The sequence below is a fragment of the Phalaenopsis equestris genome, unplaced genomic scaffold, assembly GCF_001263595.1.
Source record: "Phalaenopsis equestris unplaced genomic scaffold, ASM126359v1 Scaffold000272, whole genome shotgun sequence".
Classification (NCBI taxonomy): Eukaryota; Viridiplantae; Streptophyta; class Magnoliopsida; order Asparagales; family Orchidaceae; genus Phalaenopsis; species Phalaenopsis equestris.
In genome coordinates, this window is record NW_018164714.1 from 614,150 (window position 1) to 640,193 (window position 26,044).

A 26,044-nucleotide genomic window follows, 5' to 3' on the forward strand; every position below is an offset into this window, starting at 1 on the left:
TCTTGGATTTAGAAATTCTGTATAAATACATATGTTTTGATGATATGATTTCCACGCTTCATACTATATGCATATGAATAAATTATAGAATAAAATGTATCAAATATTAGTTGACTAATTCATCACCAACTGGATTCTAATTCTGTAAGTCAGGACGAGTGCTAATGAGAATTTAGTCTGACTGAATCGTACGTATCTTTCGTATCGCGATTGACCCTATAAGGGAGAGCCAATGGGGTCATGACATATAGTACCCAAACTAGGGCTCCACTGAAAGGGAAAACAACAACCATCACTTTCATAGCAAAATGCTGATAACAATGGCCAACAATGAACTTCCAAATGGGAGATGATTACATACTGAAGAATTCAATTTGAAACAAAAGAGTTGCACCAAATTGATTTGTAGAGTAAACAAAGCCTATTAGATAATCAATTTTCTACAGAAAAAAAACAACCCTAATTAAGATCATTATCACTGGGCATACTTCTAACAAAATGAAATAAACCAATGCTTCTGAAAACCCATAATCACTAATGCTCATGTCAATATTCATCTTTTGTGCTTCCTTGAGTATACATTTTTAAATTTCCATAAAGTTTGTATGTCTTTAACATCAATTTAGATTAAATAAAATTTTGGTATTTAACGTAAGTTTGGGCATAACAACTAGACTTTATCCAACGCAATCAATGAATCATAATAAGAGAATTAATTATACCAATGCCTACGATCCTTTGATATTCATCATCAATAATGAACACAATCTCAACACCTATAATAGGTCTAGGGACAAATTTAGTAGATCTCTTTGATGAGATTGAAAAGAAGATTGAAAAAAACAAGATACTAATCATAAGGCCATAAAAAAAAATCAAATCATATGCATTTGAAGACTACAATAATATCAATGCTTCTTAAATTTTATGTTTATGAGCACATTACATAGTAAAAAGCCTTGTATATTCTTAGAACTCCCCATAAAAAATTGTTCATGATTCAAGCACCCCATTATCTTACCACCAAATTTAATTTCCATTGTTAATGTTCACACCAAATCATGCTTATAATTGTTATATTCGATAAATAAATCAGTGTAAATATCATTAGATGCGCGTGTGTATATATATGATTTGCAAATAATCAAGTAAATAACTCGCCTAGACTTAGTAAAAAGTTAAACAAAATCTATAGATTCTCCAATATGATATCCCATAACAATTTAAAATGAGCTCATGACTTAACAAATAAATAATGTTTAAACATAACCATACTAAAAACTAATCCTATCAAAATGCAATTTCTAAACACTAGCGGCTTAACAACTCGCTTAGAATTTTAACTCAAACAATTAAATTATTAATGTATGAGTGATGAACAATCTAGAGTTTTAGCTATATTCAAATTCTTTTCGCAAATACTATATTTCTATGAGACACTATAATTTTAATTAGGGATAATTACACACAAATCACCAGAAACATTGACATTTACAAATTAACCGCCCAAATGATTTTTTTGAACTACCGAGCCGATTTATTTTCGCATGCCATAATCAAATTATCGAGAATCCGATAAAAAAGAGAAATATGGATTAAGGTTTTATCATGAATTTTGATATTTTAAGTGAGAATTTGAAGAATGGATGAAAAAAGAAAATTGATTTGTAAATAGCAAGTTTCGGTTGGTTTATACACAATTGCCCACTTTTAATCATTTTATTAAAATATGATTTTATAAATGAAATGCATCAACATTTTAAAAACAATCGACCATTATAAAACAAAACCATAATTGAAAGGAATTTTTGATAATCCAAGAACAAAATCAATACTAATATCATCCCAGAGTTTACATGGACTGACGAATAATATATATTTCTCAACATTATGCCTTTCCTTTAATTAGTTGGCAATACTTAACCTTCTTCAATCATAAACTCATTTTTATCATGTCCAAAATTTCCTACAATACCACCCACATAGAACTTCTAAGAAAAAAAATCCCTCAAAGGTGGGACATGGATGCAAAAGCCGAGCTTCCCTTAAAGTGACATTTTTTACCATAATATCTTTATCAAGCAATAGACAAACCGCTAGTTAAATAGAGATAATTGTTATTGAAATCTTTTCAATTAACAATCTTCTTAAGGAACTGAAATAAAGAAATGGAAACAATGTAAATAAGAAATCTAAGGGCTGACCTAAACGACTTCCATAATTAAATCAAATCACATGAGACGATTAAAACACTGGATGACAGACCGTTCACAATAGGATTCATTATGCACTCATAATGCTCACCTCAATATCCACTTTATATGCTTCTCACGAATAAATAGGATGTGGGGCGGGGAAGGGGGGTAGGGCTGATCAGCCCTCTCTCTCGGGAAACGGTTGTCATCTACTCCTAATATCAACAAGGATATTTTCATCTTATAGCTCTTAGGTTCAGGTCTTTAGTTGATTATAAATATGTGATTGTTTCTTGTATTAGGGGTCTTTTGTTCATTTAAATTTTGTGAGGGCATGTGCTCACTTATTGGTTCCCAAATGGGGATGAGTCTGTATTCACAGCGTCGGGCGGTGACAACTGTATCCCTCCATTGTTGATGGTGACATCCTGAGACTCCATTCGTCAATCCTTTGGGTGGTGATTTTTATATCCAGATCGTTGTGAGAGTAGGGAATTCGTGTCTTTTATTTTATCAGTATATCTCGTCTTTGTTCTAATCGCTTTTTGTCTTGTCTCAGATTGTTTTCTTAGATGTTCTTGTTGAATCTTCTCCAAACAACTTCTCTGATATCATTTGGCATTAGAGCTACCATAGCCCTAGGGTTACAAAAATCCTCTCAAACCTAAACCCAACAAACCATAGCCAAATCTTGACATAACCCTAATTCCCCTACAGATTTTCAAAATTAACAACCAGAAATTTTCTTTTTGCACCCTAAATTAGCCCCATGCACCTTCTTTTACCTCTCAAACCTAAACCCACCAAATTATTGCCAAATCTTGACCCTACCCTAATTCCTCCTGTTTCAAAATCTGCAACCCTAAATATTTTCAAATCTTGTTCCTCCTGTTTCAAAATCTGCAACCCTAAATATTTTTTTAGCACCATAAATCGGTCTCATACACCTTCATTCACCCCCTAAACCTAAACCCACTAAACCATAGCCAAATCTTGACCTAACCATAATTTTCCCTTACTCATTTTCAAAATCAGCAACCCTACACATTTCTTCTAGCAATGACAATGAGGAAACAAGTGTCCGAAGTAGAAATCCCTCTCATCCCGGGAGATTACACTAGCTTCGCCACTTCCAACATGGTCGACCTTAATGTCACATCATAAAGAGTTAGAAGCTTCGACAGATGAGGTCGAAGATCTACCAACCCCCATAGATTAATGTGGGATAGGGAAAGGACCCTAAACCAGTTTGTTCCAAGTGGGAAGGGATAGTGGGCTTTCTCTCTAGGACTAGGGTTATCACCAACTCCTATTAGCAGTAAGAATATTTTTGTTTGTTTGCTTTTATTAGGTTTATATTATTTGTTGATTATAACCATGTGTTCATTTATCATATTAGAGGTCTTTTGGTCATTTGACATTTGTGAGGGCGTATGCCCTCTTTTCGGTTTCCAGAGGGGGATGAGTCTGTATCCACGGCGTTGGGTGATGGCAACTATATCCCTTCGTTGTTGGTGATGACATCCCGGATCACTTTCCTTGATCAACTATTTAATGGTGATTTTTGTATCCCGATTGCTTGTGAGAAGAAACCTCTTGTATATTGTATCTTTTATTTGATTAGTGCATCTCGTCTTTTTCTGATAATTTTTTTTTGCTATCTAGGATTACTTTCTTTGACTGTTCTTGCTCAATATTTCCCCCATTACCAATATATTTTTAGTTTCATAAAAATACCTGCAAGAGAAAAGATGGCTCTACAAGATATTCCAGCCAATGCAATGTTAAAAGTAATTTTATCATGATTTAAACAATTTAAGTTCCAACAGTAGTAGTAAGCAATTTTTTTTCATCATTAGAGAAGTACGAAAAAAAATTAACAGATCATTAAACTCATCTATCAGAAAAATTATCGATCTGACAAGGATTGAATTGGCAATTACAAACCAAACCTTGACTACGCTGCTATTTTTCTGAATTTTGCAATAAATAACCCACTGGTTTGGGATGTTTTAGGATCAAATCGCACGGTTTGGAGAATTCCTCCACTCCTACAGCGCCACATCTTAGCAGAATCAACCTTCATTAGCTCTACACAAGAAAATCGTGTAACAATAAGCTAAAGTCAAACTCTATGAAACCCTACGCAGGCACAAAAAAAAAAAAAAATCTGCTTGTAGCATCCTACTGTATGTAGAAATTCAAACTTCTTGAAGCTACAGGTAAGAATACACCGTTTGGTATGCTAAAAACGGCAACACAATGAGTTATTCGGATTTTGAGAACCATAAGCATAAAAATCATGTTGAAATCTCCAAGTGCCTATTTGTCAAATTAAAAATCTATTTGGGATTACTTTTGTTTTTATTTCTATTATATTTTTAAGAAATATGTTATTTGGTGTATTTTTAAGTACTTTTTCAAAACAAATCAAATTATTTTTAAAAACACTCGAAACAGATTTGAGATGTTTTGAATGTTTTTAAGTCTAAATATCACAATCACTTGCCACTAGCACCATCGCAACCTCTGTTGTTACCATTGCTGCCATCAACCACCGCAGCTTTCATCACCTCATAATCCAGTGGTGCTTCCCTGCTAGTGACCACCACCACCAAAACACGACCACAAAAATTAACTAATTTGAAATTCAATAAAAACCAAAAAAAAAACATACTTTTACAATATCAAACATTTTATTTCAATTCAAAATATTAAAAATAAAAATTAAAACTTAAAATAAAAAATAAAAACAAAAAATTAAAGGTTATCCCAAAAGTCACCTAAGTGCTTGAAACTATTTGATCCTAGCTCTGAAAAAAACTCACATTAAAGTTGACATTAGTGAATTACATTAATTTAAAATTATTCGAGTGAATCACATTAAAATTTTACATCAATGAATTACATTAATTTAATATTATTACAGTGAAATTATAAAAATTAAATTCAAGATAATTTAATTAAAAAGTTTGCATCTAAATATTAAAACTCACTTACACAAGGCTCAAGGAAAGATCGGACGGTCCTCAAGGGAGGGGGTCTGCCGCCCCCTCCTTCCCCTTCTTCCATTCCCTCATTCCCTTTTGTCTTCCTTTCCTCTTTTCTTTTCTCCCACCTCCTTCCTTCCCCACCTTTCCTTTCTCTCCCCCTCAACCTTTCTTTCCTAAGCACTTATATATTTTAAATCTTTTCTAAAATCTGAAATCATAATTATATTTTATTCTCCCTTCGTATTTTAAATTCTTTCTTATTTTAAATCATTTCCTATTTTAAATTATTTATTAAAATCTAAAAACCTGTTATATTTTATTCTCCTGTTATATTTTATTTTCCTTCCTTATTTTCATTACCTAAAATAAGTCTAGCCTCTTTATAAATATGGAATCAAGTGCTTAGAGTTACGGGTCTTGTTTTTTATATTTGAATTCAGATTTTAGCCTTGATTTTTCCCTTCGAGGGTTGTATCCAATGCCGAGGTAGTGCTCCGGCTGCCTTTTGTCCGAGGTGGTGTCGATTCCACGGGTCTGAGTAGTGGCTGTAGCTCGACCCCGTCGAAATACTTATTTGTCCTTCCACCCAACCTGCAGCTGACAACCCACCTCCCAACCCTACAATAGCTCCTGCCCTCTACCCAACACCCATCGGCTGCTTCCCAATCTATCGGACCACCTCAAACTCCTCCCTGCACCCCTGCAAACCGCTGCCCAGCTTCCTCCTGCATCCCACAGGCCGCTGTCCTCTACTTTCCTGCTGCTGTCAACCCACCTCCCAGCGCTACAGCAGGCCACCGCTACTCCTACCCTCTACCCAGCAGCCGGTGCTGAACCAACTCAGACGCCGCCCTGCACCCGTGCAGACCGCGGCCTAGCTTCCTCCTACATCTAGCAGACCATTGTCCTCTACTTTCCTGCCTTCAACAGGCTGTCATCTTCCTTCTAGCAATTTGCAGCCCCTCCACCCTACTATAGTAGGCCTCAATCTTCTTCCCCATCGGATTTCAGCCGTCGATAACGCTCTCTACCTCTAGCTGCGGTTCGACGCTTTCATCCTCGTTGATTTGCTGCTCATCCCTTCCATAGCAATGGGCCACCTCTCCGACCTTCACCGCAATCACCAGGATTGCACCACCGCCTGGCCTCCCTCATTAATCTTGTGTCGTGCATCTTGGTTTGGATTAACTCTGATATCATTTGGTATCAGAGCTAGCCTAACCGTACTCCCATCCTAGGGTTTCTAGCGTCCGCCCCTATCCCATCAACCCCATCAACCACACAAAATTTTTTTTTTCTTTCTTTATTCCTTCTTTTCTTTCTTTCTGAGTCCCATCAACCACACAAAAATTTTTTTTCTTTCTTTCTTTATTCCTTCTTTTCTTTCTTTCTGAGGATCTGAAACCGTCAAAAAGATGTCATCAATGAGAAACATGTCTGAGCCTACTCGGGAAGAAATACGGCGAGAGCTCCGTTGCCTACAACTGAGGCTTATGAATATTGAAAAGAAAATCAAGTGGGAGGATACACTAGACCGTGATGTGGAAGGTCGAAGGGAAGAAAGAAAATATGAAGCTTAATGCCTAGCTTTCCCCACAAAATTCTCCAGAATTCACTCGAGAACTTGACATCTCTATCTGCGGTGAAGGTCCTAGGCATCCCGTGCAACTTCATAATCTCCTTTTAGTACAAGTCAACGACATGAGATGCATCCAATGCTCAGTGGCAGGGTACGAAATGTGTCATCTTCAAGAATTGATCCCCCGCGACCATAACTGAATCATTATGTTGTGTCCTCGAAAGACCCACTGCAAAATCTATAACAACATTCACCCACGATGCCTCTGGTACTAGTAATGGGGTATAAAGTTGTATTATGTCCCCTGGTTTTTACTGCATGACAAATCCAGCATTTCCCAACGTCCGCTCCACATCTCTCACTAGTCGGGGCAAAAATAAGTATTCTTTCGCGAATATGAAAGTCTTGTACCAGCCAAAATATCATGTTTAAGTCCTCCACTATGGCTTTCCTGAACAATGGACTCCCTCAATGAAAATCTAGAAATGCATAATTTACTCTAGTTGAACAAGTAATCCTCAGCTCTGTAATACGGCGGCTCAGTGCATCTACTACACGGTTCTGATTCCCCACCTTGTGTTTAAACACGAACTGGAACTACGATAAAGACTCCACCCAAGTTGTGTGTTAGCCCTTCAGTTTACTTTAGTTGTTTAAGAAATTCAAGGCCGTGTGGTTCGTGAACAACTTTAACTCGCCCATCAATAAGTAATGGCTTCATTGCTCGAGAAATCTCATAGGAGGCATCACATTCTATATCGAACAGTTGATTAAAATCTGGTAATGCCAAGACTGGTGCTTAGGTCATATTCTCCTTCAGTGCGTCAAAGCTATTCTAATTTGCATCTATCCCTGGAATTTCTCTCCCTTCAAAAGCTCGGTCAAGGTAGCGAAGTTGATACTGAAGCTCCAAATGAATCGCCTGCAAAATGATACTAGTCCCAAAACAGTGACAAATTGGTGAAATAATGTGGCGTGGTCCAGCTCACAATTACCTTGACTTTGTATGGTTCATCTTAATGCTTGCACTAGACACGATATAACCCAAAAAATAAGCCTGGGTTGTCATAAAGTAACACTTCTTTGGATGAGCATATAACTTTTTTGCTTGTAACACCTCGAATATTGCCTTCAAGTGTTGTAAGTGTTCCTCCTCGGATCGAGTGTATACCAGAATATCATCGAAGTACACCACCACAAATTTCCCAATGTGGACCTGAAACATTTGATTCATCAGCCTCATAAAAGTGTTGGGAGGGTTTGACAATTTGAAGGGCATAAAGATTCACTCGTACAAGCCATCTCGTGTCTTGAAAGCAATCTTCCACTAGTCCCTTGGTCTCATCCAAATTAGGTGGTACTCACTTCGGCTCTGACTGCAGAACTCTTCGTCTGACTAACTTCCCTCCCTCTGAACTATCCTTTGATTCCAATCCCTCCAATTCCTCAACGAAGTTCTGATCTGTGAATGAAACAACTCGGCGCGTGAGACTGTGTCCATAACTATGGCATCTGAAACACCTCCTGGCAGGCACTGTATTGGGCGAGCTACCTTTTTCTGGCTTCTTTCCACTCATATTTGTTTTATCACTCCCCGATTTTCTCTTGCCAACTCCTCCAGAGGTACCATTGTCGGTCGTTGTAGTTGTAGGTGACCACCTGACTGAATACTTTGTCTAATAAGGATTGTCTTTTGCTCTGTTTCTGTTGTTTTTCCATCTTCTAGGCTAAGATTTGGACATCCCCCAATGACTAATATGATTGTAACTGCACAACATTGCTAATAGCGGGCTTCAGAACCCCCAGGTAATGTGCTATGATGTGTTCCTCTGGCTCGACCAACTCACACTTTATCTGCAACTGATCAAAATGTGTCGTGAACTCCTCCACTGATAGGACTTCCGCTGCAGGTGGTTGTAGTCTCAAAAACATATCATGGCGGTAATGAGCTGGAAGGTATTTCCTTTGCATCTCTTTCCTCATCTTTTCTCACTTGGTAATCTTATCAATTTCTTCCCTCTTCCTCTGCCTTTGCAAGTTTTCCCACCACTATGACGGATTGTTCTTCAATTTGATGATTGTTAATTGTACCTGTTATCCCCTGACACTTCTTCATATCGAAGATTTGCTCAATAGATTACACTCAGTCAATAAAGTCATTTGTACCCATACCTCCATTGAACTATGGCAAATCCATCTTGAAGTTGAAATCCCCATATCCTCTACATGTGGGCTCCTCTATCGGCATCTTCTGATACTAATTCCCGAAGCAACAGGGTATGTATTCCTCGTCACTGACGCCTTCCCTATGGAATGAATTTAGATCGTCGTCCTTATCTCCCCTTCGACTCTCGATATTGCAGTTGAGGGTAATCTCTCCATAGGTTCCATATCAATCTTCGCAAGCCGAGCCTCTGTCCGCTATATCTCATCCCAAGAATGTTCCAGCATGTATCTTCGTGGTAGCATGATTAGAATTTGGGATTGAAGGGGTGATTGAGGATAGGAAAGAAAAGCCTCTGTTGAAATCGAAGGATCTCCCGCTATATCTCATCCCAAGAATATTCCAGCATGTATCTTCGTGGTAGCATGATTAGAGTTTGGGATTGAAGGGGTGATTGAGGATAGGAAAGAAAAAATTTTGGTGGGAGGATAAGGAGAATGCTAAGAAATCCTAGAATCGGACTAAGGTTAAGCTAGCTCTAATACGAAATGGTATCGAATTTAATCCAAACCACAAGCAAATATTACTACTAAAATTAGATCGGGTTACAAGTACGACTCAAACAGAAACAGAAAACACAACAACGTCAATATCCAACTAGGGTCGAGAAGGAATATCCGGGAACAGCGGTGGTGATGGCGCGGTGGCTGACAGCTGAAACAAGGAACGGTAAGGAACAAGTGACGGGTGGCTAAGTACAGGAAAGGTGAAGGAACAAGTGGCAGCGGCTAGGTACAGGGAAGGGGAAGGGGAAGGGGAAGGGTGGCCAGCGGCTAGGGAATAGGAAGAGAGGTGGGGGGAGGTCTGCAGCAGGAAACAGGAGGTACGTAGGCAGCAGGGCGGGCAGCTGAAAATAGGAGGAAAGGAGGGTAGTAGGCCGGTGGCTGGAACAGGAAGAAGGGCAAGGGTGACCGGCAGCTGAAACAAAAAGGAGAAAAGAGGATGGCCAGAGGCCGGAATAAGAAAAAGGGGAGGAGTGGAGGGAATCGATGAGATAATTACCATCATAGAGCAGGATGCGGCTGAAGCACCACATATCTTTGGATACAGCCCTACCAAGGGGAGATGCCTAGAGGTAGATATCTGGAAAGAAAAAAACAGAACTAAACCCTACCTATAGAGTGAATGAAATAGATCGTGAAACAAAAACAAGAATAGATTTTTCATATAATATGGCCTAAAAACAATTGATAGGTTGATACGGTTATTACATAATTGCAGAGATGAACACAAACAAGGTTATGTTCTTTAAATGGCTTTCAGACCAACTGATGCAGAACCTACTGTAGAGTGAATAAAACCTCAATAAAGTTTATGCTTCCATAGTGAACTAAAACTTCATACTAAAAAAACAAAAAGAAAGTCAACATACCAGCTTTGGGATTTCTGGAAAGGAACTGCTCGACCACAGCCTCATTCTGTGAAACTGTTAAGCTAAGAAAGAAGAATGAAATGAAAATCAGCAACCCCTTGAATATTTCTCCAACAAACCATGCTATACAGAACTTCAAAACGTTTTAAGTGGGAAAAATAATGGGGGCAAGGGATGCTTGTTTCAAGTTGAATAACATGGAATGACAGAATACATACATTGCAGATAACATATCGAACTGCAATATAAATATGCAATGCCCCGGATTATAGGAACTCACAAGATACCTACCTACATGTGCTGTATACGAGTGAGCCTCCAACTTTTAATAATCTGAAGCCATTTGTCAGTAGTGCCAGCTGCAAATGACAAAGTATTATTGTGCAGTATAAATGATGAATTTCATTTCAGTCATTAAGCCAAGCTTTCAACAAAGATGCATTGATGCTCAAAGCCATTAAGCGACAACAACTCACTGTTGACCTATCAAAAAAATAAAATAAAATCATGTACCCAACAGCCCATGCGCACGCTTCCCCCTCTTGCCCCATACTCAAGCCCCGGCAAAAAGTGTGAGGGACATAACACACTTTTTTTTTTTTGAAAGAAAAAATAAAATAGAATAGAAGTAAAAACCCATGGCCCACACAATTTTCCTCACGCGCTCTCTCTCTCATGCTCCTTGGTTTACAAATAGTAGTAGCCCCGCCACTGCCAGCAGGCCACAGCTTGGGCACTCACTAGCACGTGCAGCCACAACACCATGCTCGTGTTGCCCTGTTGCATGCCCCACTCTGCCTCTGCTCACTCCTACCAATACCCACAACTCTATGTGTGCCCCGCAAGCTATAGCCAATAACACCACATCGCTGTATTTCCTACTATTTTCCTCCTTGACAACAGTACAAACTAATTTTCCACTTCCCAATCCACGCGGTTCTCTCGTGTTCTTATCTTCTTACAACTCCACAATATTCCCAACATGTATATCAATCCTCTTGCACATTCTAAAAACCCAACAGTAGAATTTGATATCAATGCCAAATTTTCAACCATAATTCTAGATCTATTTATAGATCTAATTTTTTATTCATACCCATAAATCTACTTCACATTTGTATCACCACCAAAAACCATACATACATCCCCAACCTAAACCTAAATTTTCAGCCAACCCTAGATCCAAAATCAACCTTAACCAAAATAATGATGACTACAGTACTTACTAATTTTGAAGAAAGACAACACATTGAGGTGACACAAAGTCATAATGGTAATCAGACTATAAGAAGAACCTTGATACCGGAGTTAACCAAAACCACAATAAGTAAGCAAATATTATTACCAAAAGGCTAATAAGCAGTTACAACTCACACGCTGAAAGGGAAATGCAACAACAAAAACAAACAAAAATAACTAAATTGTATCCTAAGGGTGGTGGAGGGCGATAAAGTAGGCCGGAATGAGTAGGTAAGGTTTCTATAAGGTGGATGAGTTGAGGTAAGGCCTGTTGGGGGATGAAATAGCAACAAATTAGCACAAGGGACGGATTTGGACGGCTGGAACAGTGAAGACAGTACGAAGAACAATTGGGACAGCAGCTACGTAGTGGAGGATGGTAAGGGTGGCTGGAATGGTCGCAGCAGCGAGGGAGACAAATTTTGGAAGGTGGTAGAACGTGGGAAGGGGTAGGACGCAGGTGTCGGCCGTTTTTATGTTCAACTTGACTTTCGTAGTTTGAAAAAGTGATGATTTTGTGATTTTGAAAATAATTTAAATATAAATATAACTTTTTTTTTTAAAGAAGTAACATTTTAATTTTTAAATAAGTGAGACCAAATTTAGAGGCGGTGGCTAGTCGAAAGCGAAGGCAGGGTGGCGGGGAGGGCAGGAAAAGGCAAAGACAGCACTCCTTGTTGTCCTAGATGGCTTCAACAAACAAAAAAGCAGCTGGCGGTGGCTTGAAGTTAGAAAATGGCAGGAAGAAACTACAAGAAAGTTTTTCCTAGCGGCAACAACAGGGATGGAGCAGTCAGGAGTGATGTCAAAAGATACGAAAGGGGATAGGGGACAAGCACCGCCTCGAGAGAGAGAGAGAGATAATGTCGGAGCACCACCCAATCCCTCAAATACAACCCCTGAAGGGAGAAGAACGGATGTCGCCAGCTGTCCTAAACAAAACACAAGAAAAACTAAAAGCCTCAAACAAGGAATCACATAAAAAAGCCCAAGATACTTAGGATTGGATCCCCCTGTGGATAGAAGGCGCCAAACCACTGTGAGTAAGCAAGTCAACCCTTTAGAGTCTGGTTCGGTCTAGACGAGAGAAATCGTGGGATCGGCTCCTACGACTTTTTACGTTAGCATTAACGTAGCACTACTGTAGCTAGAATCGTAAAATTGCTCATGTATTAATGTAGCACTGCTGGAGTCATTGAGAGAAGCTTTCGTGTCAAACCTCTTCCACCAAGAAACCTCGAGTGACGAAAAGCCAATGTCGTGCCAAATTTAGCATTGAGTACAAAAGAAGGGAGAGTAATTTTAAGGTGAAGTTTGATTTACTAGATTTGATGAGCATATAAATCTAGAGGAGTTTATTGAGTGACTCAAAACTGTGAAACTAATCATTGAGTACAAAGAAATTCCACCAAACATAAAGGCTAAATTGACTGTTACACGAAGGGCCTACGCTAGAGTGAAAAAAAAAACGCCATGAATTAGTTCAAAATGAAAAAAAAAGTGCAGTATGAGTCTCTCATAGCACCCTAAAAATAGGATATCTTTTCAAAACTTAAACATTTATAACTGGACTTATAATAGATAAGTATATCGCTAAGTTTGAAAAAGTCATGTTAAAATGTGAGTTAATAGAACTAGAAAAAAAACACCATATATTGATATCTTATAGAATTGAGACATTTTATAAGAAATGTAGTTCAATTACAACCTTACTAGACCTTTCAAGATAAACAGGCCTTAGCCCAATAAATAGAGAAGTAGCATGATAGCATCAAATCAACTTAATCCTAAAATAAGGTTCAATCATAGGGTCCGACAGCAAAAGTACATCAATCAGAGAGCCAAAACCTTCCCCATGTGAGGAAAAGTCAGCATGAGAAGAAGAAAAGATTGATCTGACTAGTACTCCCGAGATTTTTCCAACCAAGAAGTGTTTCAAATGCCATGAATATGAACACAATGGTAGAGAAAAAGGGGAAGAAGCCGCGGGCTGAATTCGTGTGGAGGAAGCTGAGCTTTTCCGCAGAGAAGAAGAAGGCAACGATTGAGAAAACTAATGCGAGGAAGTTGAGCCAGCGTTGAGGATCGAAGCCATGTGCGACAAAGAAAAAAGGGACGCCTGCATGAAGTTAGGGCTAAAGAGTAAAGTTTTAATAAAGTTAAGAGTTAAAAAATTTTGTTCCTTGATGTTTGTGACTTGTCGATAATGTCACATTGTTATGTTTCCTGCTGTTTTCCTCCTGGACAGCAGCCATAACTGATTTTCCCCCTCCAATGCGTGTCATTTTTTCAGTCTTCTCTTCTTACAATTCTACAACTTTTCCAACACATGTATCGATCCTTTACATCTAGGAATCCTAGAATGGTGTTAATGACATTAATGAACATTAGAAATGACATACAAGTCACCACAAATAGAAAGAACAAAAATTGAACAATAAAGTGAACACAAAATTATTCATACAGAGGACTTAAAAATAATCATGAATGCTCGCCTATGAGCACAAAATTTCCCTGTTGCAAACTAAAATATTAAAGCCCCGAAAAATTGCAAGTAAATCCGCAAATTAACGCATGCAAGAGGACATAATATAACCACAGAACCTATTGTTAACTAAAATTAACTTATAACTTATCCTTTTAGACAAATGTCCACCCCAAAGTCAAAGTCATCTTGAATAACGCAAACCAACCAAAAACCTTCAGTCAAATTATGTCGACTATTTCATTTGATTAAGTAAATTGGAGTTAATCAAGATAGCCTTAATCAAAAGTTCTTTCGTCACTAAAGTGGCTAATTAAATATAATGTCTTCTGCCTAATTAAGATAATAGAACTAGAACTTAAAACCTCTCAAATAAGAAGAAAATTTATGAGTATTATTTTGTGTATAATCTAATCTACATTCTGAAAATTTTGCTCTTACATGTGTGTGTGTGTGTGTGTCGAACTAAATCACAAAATAATCCCATGATTATTCGCGGCCAATTTAATATCAAAGTATTCTAATTTCCCTATTTGGTTTCTCGACTACATCAATTAATTCAAAATGACCTCTCAAGAAATACTAATACAAAATTAATCCCAATTAGTCTCCCAAATTTATAAAATTATACCAATTAAGTCTCTAAGAGATCATTCTTTATCAATTTTGTATAATTGCGAGACTAAATTTGAGAAATATGATACTATGATTATTAAATTGATCACGTCAAAATATCACATTGAACTTATTAGACCTATAAGGCATGCACGGTTTCTCATAACAAACAAATCCAACTTAGAATTTGAGAGAACAATACTTGAAGAGTTGTCAAATTTTGTGTTCGTTTTGCATCAAGTACCCTGCGTTGGAAAGTAGGCCATCCCCAATAATCAAACTTTTGAATGTGCTTAACTGATCCATCATGTGTGCATTCTGCGTCCACAAGCACCTAAGAGTTTCAAATATGAATGTTTAGCAATGACTTCTGTATTATCTGACAGGAAAGTTTTAGATTGAAAAAGCAAACAAGGCTCTAAAAGTAGTATCAAAACGCAAGTAACTATAACACACTCAATAAGCATCTGAATATGCAAACATTTGATATTAATTGATGATAATTATGCAAGTAACCAGCAAAAGTAGTTCAAGACTTCTAACTGTCTGGTCTGACAGAATTTAGAATTGCAACATATCCATCCAAACTCATAATTGTTACATTTAAATTTATTTAACTTATTCGACTAAAAGAAGCAAAATATGAAAGCAAATTTTCATTTCAACAAGAGGTATTTGTTCATTATAAAAGATCTACGATGCTTAAATCAAGTGCATCTAAGTCTATTAATAGCCCAATCTTCTAACATTATTGATTGATGATTTATTTCACATCTACAAAAACTATATATAACAAATGCATTATATGTTTCACTAATCCTAAGCATCATATCAACAAATTTCTTTTACATTCTAACTCTATCCATCCTCATCTTATTACATAGACAAATAAAGCACAATTTAGTTTTCAGGAATCAAGATATACAATAACCAAATACTATTAACTCGTAACGCTTAAAAAAAATAAAGCAAAATCAAGACCAAAATTTAATAGTGGCATATCATTTATTACATATAACATGGCTAAAAAATTAAAACAAAGAGAGATATGTTAAAGATTCCAATTATTAAAGAAAAATAGGATGATACTTTAGCTAAGAAGTCTGGGCTGCAAGCATGCTATAGTACATTAACTTAGAACCCTATATTGCAAAAGCATATAGGGGCATCACTTCCATTGACCGAAGTCCCAAATCTATAATATTTTGCTGACCATGGTTCAAACTAGAAGCTATACTCAGAGGCTTAGCTGCCACGACTTAGCTCAGGGTTTGGAATTAACCAAGTCCTATAGAGACGGTCGGATGGTAAAATTTCTATGTTCATTTTCTATAACTATTTATTAACAAATGAAATAGCCGCTAAAGAATTTAAATTAATGCAAGAGAATCAAATTTATCGCATTACAGGTTGTCTGCGTTTTCTATAAACATTTAACTTCCATCGTTCATTTTGTAATCAACTAAATTAATCTAAAAAATTAGTAAAATAACAGTGAGCTAAATAAAGCTAGTGAATACTCATACTCCTAAACTACAATAATATAAAAAAAAGAAAACAATATGCATGTCAGTTAAGCTTTTAATAAATCGTAAAACCTTTGATAATTTATGAATATGATTAATAAGTGTTTTACCATAATAATAGCATATATATATATCATTTCTATATCTATACATTACAAGAACACCGTCTAAAAATTGTATCAATTAAAGTACTTTAATATCAATATTTTTTTTTTCATTTATGTGCACGAGTATATTTGCGTCTCCCACTAGCAACATAAAGAGTTGACGATATCATAGACAGTCATGCACATACAAGCAATAAATATAGACATATCATTTATGTGCTCATCACATTCAAAATAGTTGAGAAGAATCAAAATATTGTCATAGATTAAAAGTATTAATACTCACATCGATTTTGATTAATTTATTATTTGATTTGTTTTGACATCCACTATTTTAAAATTGAAAATCTAAAATAAACATGATATATACATTATAAAACTTTAATTAATAAATATTTTAATTACCTGTTAAATTTACATTATTTAAGTATCAATTCCCATTATTATGTAATTCTGATTATTATTATTATTATTATTATTATTATTATTATTATTATTATTATTATTATTATTATTATTATTATTATTATTATTATTATTATTATTATTATTATTATTATTAATTTTCTTTTCTACAATATACATATTTTACTTAAATAAATAGAATCTTAAAACATACCTTATATTCCTCGGTCGAGAGCCCTAAACCATGTGACAACTTCATCTTCCTCCCCCATGCACATGGTTTTGCCACCTTCCTACACGCACGACAGCCTATTCCTTCTGTCTTCCTTCGATCGATCGCACAACCCAACGCCACCACCTCTGCATGGAAGCACGACGTCGTTGCCTCCTCAACTAGGGCTCAACTAGACCCAACATAGTGACTCTTGCCACACACTCGAGCCTCCGCCTCCTTCGGGTTCTTCTTTTCCTCATGTATTCCTTCACCACAAACAAGTTGCTTGGCTCTACAGGTAAGTCGTTTGATAATTTATAGAGTGAGTTGCACCTCCTTGGATTCCCAACCCTCTCGCTTCATGTCCCCCTCCACGGTTGCCCGATTCGTTGCCTCTTCTCCCCCTCTTCAGTTCTCTCGGGAAGATTAAATGAGGGATCACATTAGCTAGTAAGATGAAAGAATTAATTTGATTTAAAATACTTCAGGAAGAACTTCAGGTAATTGTCAAGTCCCACATAATCTTATGTTGTAACAAATAAAGTTGTTATCATATAACACATAATCCTGGCCATCAAAATCAAACAGATTGTGCGGATATAGATCAGCAGGTCGCTAAATAAAATAAAAAACTGAAAATACAGGTTTTTGTATTTGCATATTTCAAGAGCAGATCAAACTGCTAATATCTTGACCAGAGAATTGACAAAACCCCTGTTGAAAAAGTGATTGACGAGCTTGGCTTCTATGGTATTTACAAAGAGCATGGGGGGCTATTGGATTCCAACTTTTGTCGCCTTATAAAAATAGAAAAGGTAAAAGCTGATTAATTTCAAACATGGAGTTTTCTCTGTATAGAAATTGAGCACGCAAAAATATGTTGGTTTGGTGAGGTCCAGCCCATAGACAGGCACAATAAAGGACAGCAAACGAATCTTCCTTTAATTGCAATACTAGCTGGTGATGCTTGCCTGGACGGCAATTCCAACCTTTTCCCCCACATGGCAAGTTGCAGTTGGGCTGAAATGGAAGGCAGTTCGCATGGGACAATGTGGGCTCTAATATCATGAAATTTTACAATAAATATTTAGAAGTTCTTCAATTAAATCTGCTGTAGCATTTCAATTTTCCATTCTGACTAAGATGAGTTAATTTCTTCTTTAATTTCCACCTACATAACTTTATTTACAGGGCCAAATTGCAGCCAACGTAATAAAGCAAGTACTCCACTTTTTTTCTCTCCTTTTCTACATCTCATTGCCAAATAGATACGTTCACATAAAGTGTTATAAATCTTAAAGAGCAACAAGTATTTTACAGTTTTTAAGAACAAATGTACTATTTTGAATGTAAATTTGAATGTTTATGGCCATATTCTAAATTTCAATTAAGCTAACTAGTAGGTGTGTCATAAATTCTTCTCTTGAAGGATCGTGCATTTTACTAGCAGCTGACAAATTTTTAATGAAATGGTTTTCCCACTTTAAAAGAAGTTTCCCATACATAAATGGTAAATAACTAAGATCCATTTAAAATATTGAATGCCAATATGTTGGCTTAGACACACACAACTGCTTTGTAAATTAAGCTGGTATTACATAAAAAACTAATATTCCCTGTTGAGGCCAGTTAGAAGGTGAAGACAAAATTTAAGTCACTAGAATTGTTCAAAACATATTTAAATTTCAAGGCCAACTATCTAGCAAAGCTGGACTAAGTTCATGGAAATACTGCTACGTGTGAAACATTTTTAAATTGTCAGGATGTGAATGAAAAAGAGAAAATAAACAAAAGCAAACTAATTGCAGGTTGAATACTTGAAATTGGATTGGAGAAGTCAAGAATTGATTAGCTTAAGATGGGAAATGTATGGAAACATGAGTCTGCATAACAAAAAAAAAAAAAAGCAAAGCAAATTTGTTATTTTAGGTTCCCTTTACAAAATTAATGCCTGGGTAACTGATTAATAAATTCTGAATCATTGCTACGTTTGCTTAACTATTTTATGCATGTCAAATCTTAATGTATTTGTTTAAACTTGACAATTTACCTAGCTTCCTTAACAGTGTACAGAAATATGCCATTAGGCATTAACAAAAAGGAAAGCTTATCCTGGCTTCCATGTGTGAAGTACCAGTTGTAATGACATATGTATAGCCGATGAAAACAGCTTTAAATGTATATAGAAGAGATAGAAACAAGATAACACTGCATGGAAACCAGGATAGTATTGGAGCCATCATCAAAAATGAGACGAGGAACGTTGTGGTGGCCATGGGACAACTTTAATATTGGGACAGCACACATGTGGAGATTCAACCTTCACTCCAGCACATCATCAGACCATGGATGATTGAAGGCAAATGCAGTATTATAGAGGGGGATAATATGAGTGTCGTAAAATTCCAGAGAGTCTATTTATGGAGGAACTTGGCAAGCCTGATAACACCATTTTAGGGTTTTAAGAAGGTGTTTAGAGAAGGGATTTTTTTTTTTTTTTTTTGCGGGAAAAGGGTTGTGGGATAGCAGTGGAATGATAATATGGGGCATTCCGGATTGAAAACAATGGCCGAACAACAAAACGGCGAGCTGCCGACCTCAAGGGGTTCCGCCACCAGTTCTCGAAAAAAGATACCAACACACCAATTGCAAAATAAAATGATGCAGCGCTCCGAAGAGCATAAAATAGATAACCATGTCTCCAAAATACTCAAACTCAACACTAAGTCTCAAAAACAGCCAAATGTATGCATAAATAGTTTCATCCCTGAAAGAAACCTTAATTAGAACTAAAAAAATAAGAAAAAAAAAATAGATAATGAAAACAAATCGTGCATAAGTGAAATCTGGACGATATCACGCTCGGTTCTCCCCCGATCACATGTTTTTTTGCAATCCTACAAAATCATTGTGTCCGATTCAATGATCACAGGAAAACATAAAATTCGGCTTCCGCGTTCGGTTTGAATGTGCTCATGCATTTTGAAAACTCGCCCCGTGTCACCCAACAACATGACAGCCCAAACGTTGCATTTCTTTTACAATTTAAACAAGTTTTATTCTAACACAGCTAAAGATGGAAATAGAGCTGCACTCTATTGTGCCTCATGCAGCCCTTCGAAGTGATTTTGTTTTAAAAGATGTAAATGAGCAGCATGCCCCTTTTTTCTCTTATTTCAGAAGATATCTCAATTAGTAAATCCCTGAGGCAAAGTTTTGTACGTCTTTGGCCTTTTTGTTATAGTCATGCAAATGCAATATTTCAAAGAAACGCGATTTAGCTAGAATTTGGAACAAGCAGTAAAAGGCTAGTACAAAAAGATAATAGTGTGCCCGATGGATTGATGACTAAATTCACTGCAGTGCAGATTTATTATCGCATCCTACCTTATCATAACCAGAAGTTGAACTCTCAACAGCATCTACTGTATGAAATAAATTGTTCCTGCTCATGCCAACAACTCCAGAATATCTACCATAAAATATCAACTCAGGTTCTGAACATTCTAGTGAAGTAAGATCATTGGTTGCAGTCTTTCTTTTAGTTGCATCTTTTCGGTCTTTCCATGTTCTCTTTGAAGTCCACTCTTTAAATGTATCTTCCTCATTCTTAAGATCAGGAGCACCTGCTAAGTTTTAAACAGGCCTGGCATAAATGCATAAAGTGCTGAAAGTCAACAATACAAACTCCTTACAAATTTTCACATCAGTATGTGATCTTGCAGGTACAAAGGAAAATGTTGTTCCATCAGCTACAAATAGACGGCATCGATCCCCAATTTCATATTTCTGCAGCATAGTGCGGCAAGCTGCCAATCTGTGATGTGCAACATCTACACCGGTAATGGTTCCAGAGTTACCAAGCAAGTCAGCAAGCATGCAGAGTTTGGCACCTAAAACCACGGGCAGGTGGAGAAAATAGTGGTATGATAACATAATGTGAAAATAATCTAGTAACTAGCTTCTGCAAAACCTAGTGATGCAAAACTGTAGCGCCTTAATGGGTTTGTTGTTATAGAGTAGATATCCCTAAGCTATTCTTGCTAGTAGGTATTCCTGAGAGTATTATTATCAAATTGCATTCAAGATAGATAGTGGTTTTAATAATAATTCCTCACTAAGTTTATAAAGTTCAATTTTTAATTAAATTCTTTGGATTTATTCAATCAATATATTATCATTCGGTTTCTTATTTTGTATTTATTATTTTCATTTAATGAAAGTAAGTTGTAGGCTTAAGTAGAGATTTGTGAGTTACAAATCCTAAACTTAACAAATAAGATTTGCATGCAGTGCATCATTTTAGTTGCATTAAAAAATCCTAACCAAACGATCACGTAATGAATTACAACAAAATTTTAGGTTGGCTCAATATGTTACTCAAAATCATTGCTAACTACCGCGTAACCTAATAGATGATGGAGATCGGATTTTGACAACTTTGTGAATTCAATTGGATGAACTATAGAATAAACAAAACCAATTAAGTGTTGGCATTTATATAGTTAACACATGACTTGATAATTTGAAAGCTAATTAAGTTCACATTTCTTAACCAAAAGTATATTTCAATCACAATTAAGCCCATCCATTTTTTTTAACCCATCCAATTGAAAGTTAAAACTAGTATGAGAGATAAGTCATCAAAATAGAAATTTTTTAGAAGGGAGGCCGGATCGAAGTTTTTTTAAGGTTAGGGTTAATTTCTTTTTTTTTATTTTGGGATTTTATATTTCATTGAAATGAATTAATTATTGTTTATGAAATAATAATTAGAATATCCAAAATGTAAAAAATCACAAAATTTTTGGGTTGGATCGAGAAAAGTTGGCAACAATAGAGGTAGGGTTTGGTGTTTTATTTATGTAGGCTATTTTAGTTCACTTATTAAATGTTATTAAGTTATATAAAATTCTATGAATTAATGTTAGTGATATAAATTGTCAAACAGTTAAACTAAAGGATAAGAAAGATCGAGATCAGTGGTTATGCAAAAGAAAAGAAGAAAAAGGAGGTAAAGCACAGGTTTATTTTTAATAAATTTATTAAAGAAAATTTGTATTTATTAGTATTTAATTTTAGACGGTGCTCCTATGACGGTTGTATATAAAACATAACTTAAAAGCAAAACAACAAGTTTAAGAATTCTGAAGGTATTATTTCATGAAGTAATTCAAGGTGAATACCCTTTTAAGCTATGATGATTTTTTGTTCTTCTAAACCGAATTCATTGATTGTTACTTGCAACATTTTACAGATATTAATGTTATGTATAATTTAAAAGCAGAATTGAATGAAAAAAGCACATATTGTATGGACAATATAGTATGCTTGTTGGTGCATACTTAGCTATGATGGAGTTCACCCATTTATAGTACTAGTAGGAGAATGATAAGGTACCCGTGCACGTAAATGAAGAAGGTTATTAATATTGATGTACCTTAAATGGTATAATTTTAAACGATGCTCCTGTTATGAATTTATATAAAATAATATAGATATGAAAATGATATAATATAACATAATGAACATTTTGAAATACCTTGATCGATCATATTCATAAATATAAACTAACAAAGCACTCATACTGATTTAATAAAAATTTAACTAGCATGCATTTTTATTTCATCATATTACAATAGTTTAGAAATAGGTAGCACATTTTTTTTTTAAATTAGCTTTTCAAGGTTAATAATTTTGATTAGAATGTGTAATAGAATAGAAAATATTTATAGAAGACACCCAATACCTGACCTAAGTTAAATTTATAACTTCTCTAATTTAATTCCTTTTTTTGCTATAGTGTTTCTTTCATTTACTTTTTGGATCATAAATTGATAGTAATAGAAAATAGAAATAATTAGATTTCAATACCCGACCGTATGTTCCCGTCTTGGTTAATTTCAAACCCCGAGTCAGATAGTAACATAGCTTGCGTTATTATTTGACTTCAATTTCATTAAAGACCATTCATTTAAGTTTTTCATTCATTTTACATCATTGTTTTTCACGATATGTTATCAACATAAACTAATACTCTAAAGATGTGTTCTTACTAATAAAATAGTCTCATTGACTTTACTCATAGCTCATATTGAGCATTATTTCAACGATCTTTCAAATCAAGCTTTGGAGATTACTTCGGCCCCAACAATGTTTCTTTAGCTTACATATCTTTCGTTACATAGTTGAATCAATCCTAATGATACTTCCATATAAACTTCCTCCTCTAGATCATTATTGAAGAAAGAAATCCTTAACAGCAAATTTTTTCTTTCGAGCCCTTGTTAATTGTAAGAACCCGAATAGTTTTCACTTTGAGCAATCGATCAAAGCTTTTGATGTAATTAATCCATAAATTTGAGTGCAGCCTTCAATAACCAATCTAACTTTATATTTTTCAAGTGACCCGTATAATTTATACTTTACAGTAAAGACCCATCTACTTCCCAATAATTTCATTTCTTATGGTAACTATACCAAATCCGATGTTTTAAATTTTCAAAGAGCTTTCATTTCATCTTTCATAATATTATTCCTTCTCACTATATAATACATTAGAGATTGCCTTAGAGATAGACGTAGAATGTAAACTAATAAGAAAAATTTTTTAATGAAAACAAACACAAAGAGCTTTCAAAAAATTCTCATGCCCGTTGACTTGGTTGATTTGACTTAGATACATTGAGGGATTGATGTATTTCCTCTTGAGTAAACCTGATGTATATAATCAATTTGGGTAAGAGCATTCAATTCTGGGATAGAGTTGCTTGATGGAATGAGTGGCGAGAGAAGGCAACCCAAGAGAATAAATATTTTAATTTATGATTTGTTAATATTATTTCTTCTTAAGGGTAAGCAATAATAAAGTAGTGTCGTTTATTAAAAGTGAGATTAGGAAACACATGTTCATTGCGGTGATGATAGCATTTGTATGCCTTTTGTATAAGAGAAAGCTAATGAAGATGCATTTAATTACACATGGATCAAGCTTTTCTATACTTTGAGAATGTGTATGAACGAATGAAACACTACCAAATATTTTAAGAACAAGATTATTGCAGGCGTCGAATTGAGAAAAGAAATTATTTAGGATTTAGATAGAATTATTAATCTCAAGAGCCCTTATAAGTAATCAATTTCAGTTGTAAGCGGCCATTAAAATAACTTCCCTCAATAAATTTTAGGAACAATCATTTGAAAAATTAGAACCGTCATAATAACAGATGTGATTCTTCTTTCATTTAGCCACTCAATAATGTAAGAGTATATGCATAAAAGAGGACTCGTGAACTACTATCTCTTAGAGGTCTATATAAAAATAGACAAAATTTGTCTTTAGCATTAGCAGATATGACTCTTTTTATTTTAACACTATTTTTTTTTTAGCATGATATAAAAGGTGGGCAAGAAGATGGATATCATTTTTAAAATTTTAGTAAATAGATTAATGACATGGGCCCAATTATTAATAAGGTGCAAATCAATTAGCCCAATAGATGCTAGGTGTAGAAGTGGTCTACAAATGTCACTATAAATAAATAAAAAAAAAAGTAACGGTTCTTGTGCTTGGAAAACTTCCATGTTTGGTGTTTTGCTAGTTTACAAACATCACAAAGAAATTCTTTATTATTGATTTCTTTGAATGACGAAAGAAAAATAATTTTGAAGACAACAAGACATGGATGACCAAGGCGTAATGGTTGAAGTCATATTTTATTCTTTACTGATTTAAGAGTTTCTAGAAGAACAGATAATACTATAGTTGTATGGAGCTCTCTTCATCATTGGATTCCAAAAGTTAACATATATTATCATTTTTATTCATTAAATCTAATGGTCCTCGTGCTCTCCTATAAAAGGTAAAATAAGAAAGATAAAATGGAACAGTGTACTATGTTTTTAGTTAATTTTTAAATGGATAACATATAGTTAAATACCTTGGATAAATTAAAACATTTTTGGCTATGAGAAATCTAATGATAAGAATATTTGATTGACCGGTCATGACCTTTAAGGATCCATTGACAATAACTATTTTCTTGTTGCTTAAAAAAGAAAGTGACTATGAAATAATTTTGTAAGAAAGTTGGTAAGAAGATTTGTAGATCTTCAAATCTAGGAGTGAGCTAGAAATGACAGCTTTATAACTTAAATTAGAATATAAATAGTTGCAATAGAAGTTTGTGTACCCCTAAAGAATTTTTTAGCTTTTACATTTATTTTTGGTTTTTGAAACTCGATGGATTATTCTTTGGAATTATCTTCTCAAATGTACTATATATCCATGTGCCTGCTCTTCTGTTTGTCACATTTGTTATGCCCAATTTCAATTTTTGTGATTTTCCACAAAGTTTTCAATATCTCACTTCTGTATATCATGTTTTTTTGCCATATGAGTGCCATAATATCTCTACTGATCATCACTCAGATTTGTCATTTCTGGTCCTTAATAGGAGATAGCTTTGAGTCAGAGTTCTTAATGTCAACAGCCTATGATATTAAAGTCAATCCCTCTAATAGGTTATTAGAGATCATGGTTTCCTTTCTTCAATTTGGATCATCGCTTTCATTTAATCATAGTAAATCATACTTTCTAATAATTGTACCCTTACAGCATCAAACTCAACATTTACTACAGCTAAATAATCATTTCTATCATTTTTTTTCAACAATTTTTTCATGGAGAGAAGCATTTTTGCCACTTTCAATTAAATGCTTTGATCATGATCCATATCTTACCAAAGGCTTTGCTAAAGGTTTGAATATTCGATGATAAATTATCCTTCGTTCTTTATGGATGAGATCTTGGCCTTGACTTCATAGATTTATTTAACATCACAAACTTTGAAATGAAGGAGCAGGCATGTGTGCCTTATCTCAAAAACCACATAGATTCATAACCAGGACATCACTTAAGAAAAAATGCTCGCCCTAAATTTAAGAAAAAAAAATTTCCATACTTAGGTTTGGTGCCAAATAAACGGCCCACTTTTTCTCTTTCCTTAAAAAATGTCTAAACCAATTATAACCACTTTGGATAAGACTTTCCATTCAAGCGATATGTTGAATAAATGATTTGAAGTTCAC

At 35.2% G+C, this 26,044-nt stretch overlaps 1 protein-coding gene across 7 annotated transcripts in view; it reads right to left on the bottom strand.

Annotated features, from left to right (window-relative positions):
* Positions 1–3,970: 3,970 nt before the first annotated feature.
* Positions 3,971–26,044, bottom strand: part of LOC110024747 (probable ribosomal RNA small subunit methyltransferase B) — a 29,590-nt gene continuing 7,516 nt past the window's right edge. For 3 of the 7 annotated variants that reach the window (XM_020724888.1, XM_020724887.1, XM_020724885.1), the window contains exons 5-10: positions 20,650–20,847; positions 20,342–20,583; positions 14,905–15,036; positions 10,655–10,722; positions 10,364–10,425; positions 3,971–4,286 (exon numbers count right to left, since the gene is read on the bottom strand). In XM_020724888.1, coding sequence (XP_020580547.1) covers positions 4,153–4,286; positions 10,364–10,425; positions 10,655–10,722; positions 14,905–15,036; positions 20,342–20,583; positions 20,650–20,847 — 836 coding nt within the window. In that variant the 3' untranslated portion in view covers positions 3,971–4,152. The remainder of the gene's footprint in view (positions 4,287–10,363; positions 10,426–10,654; positions 10,723–14,904; positions 15,037–20,341; positions 20,584–20,649; positions 20,848–26,044) is intronic. The other 4 variants (XM_020724891.1, XM_020724889.1, XM_020724890.1 and 1 more) reach the window with 4 other exon arrangements.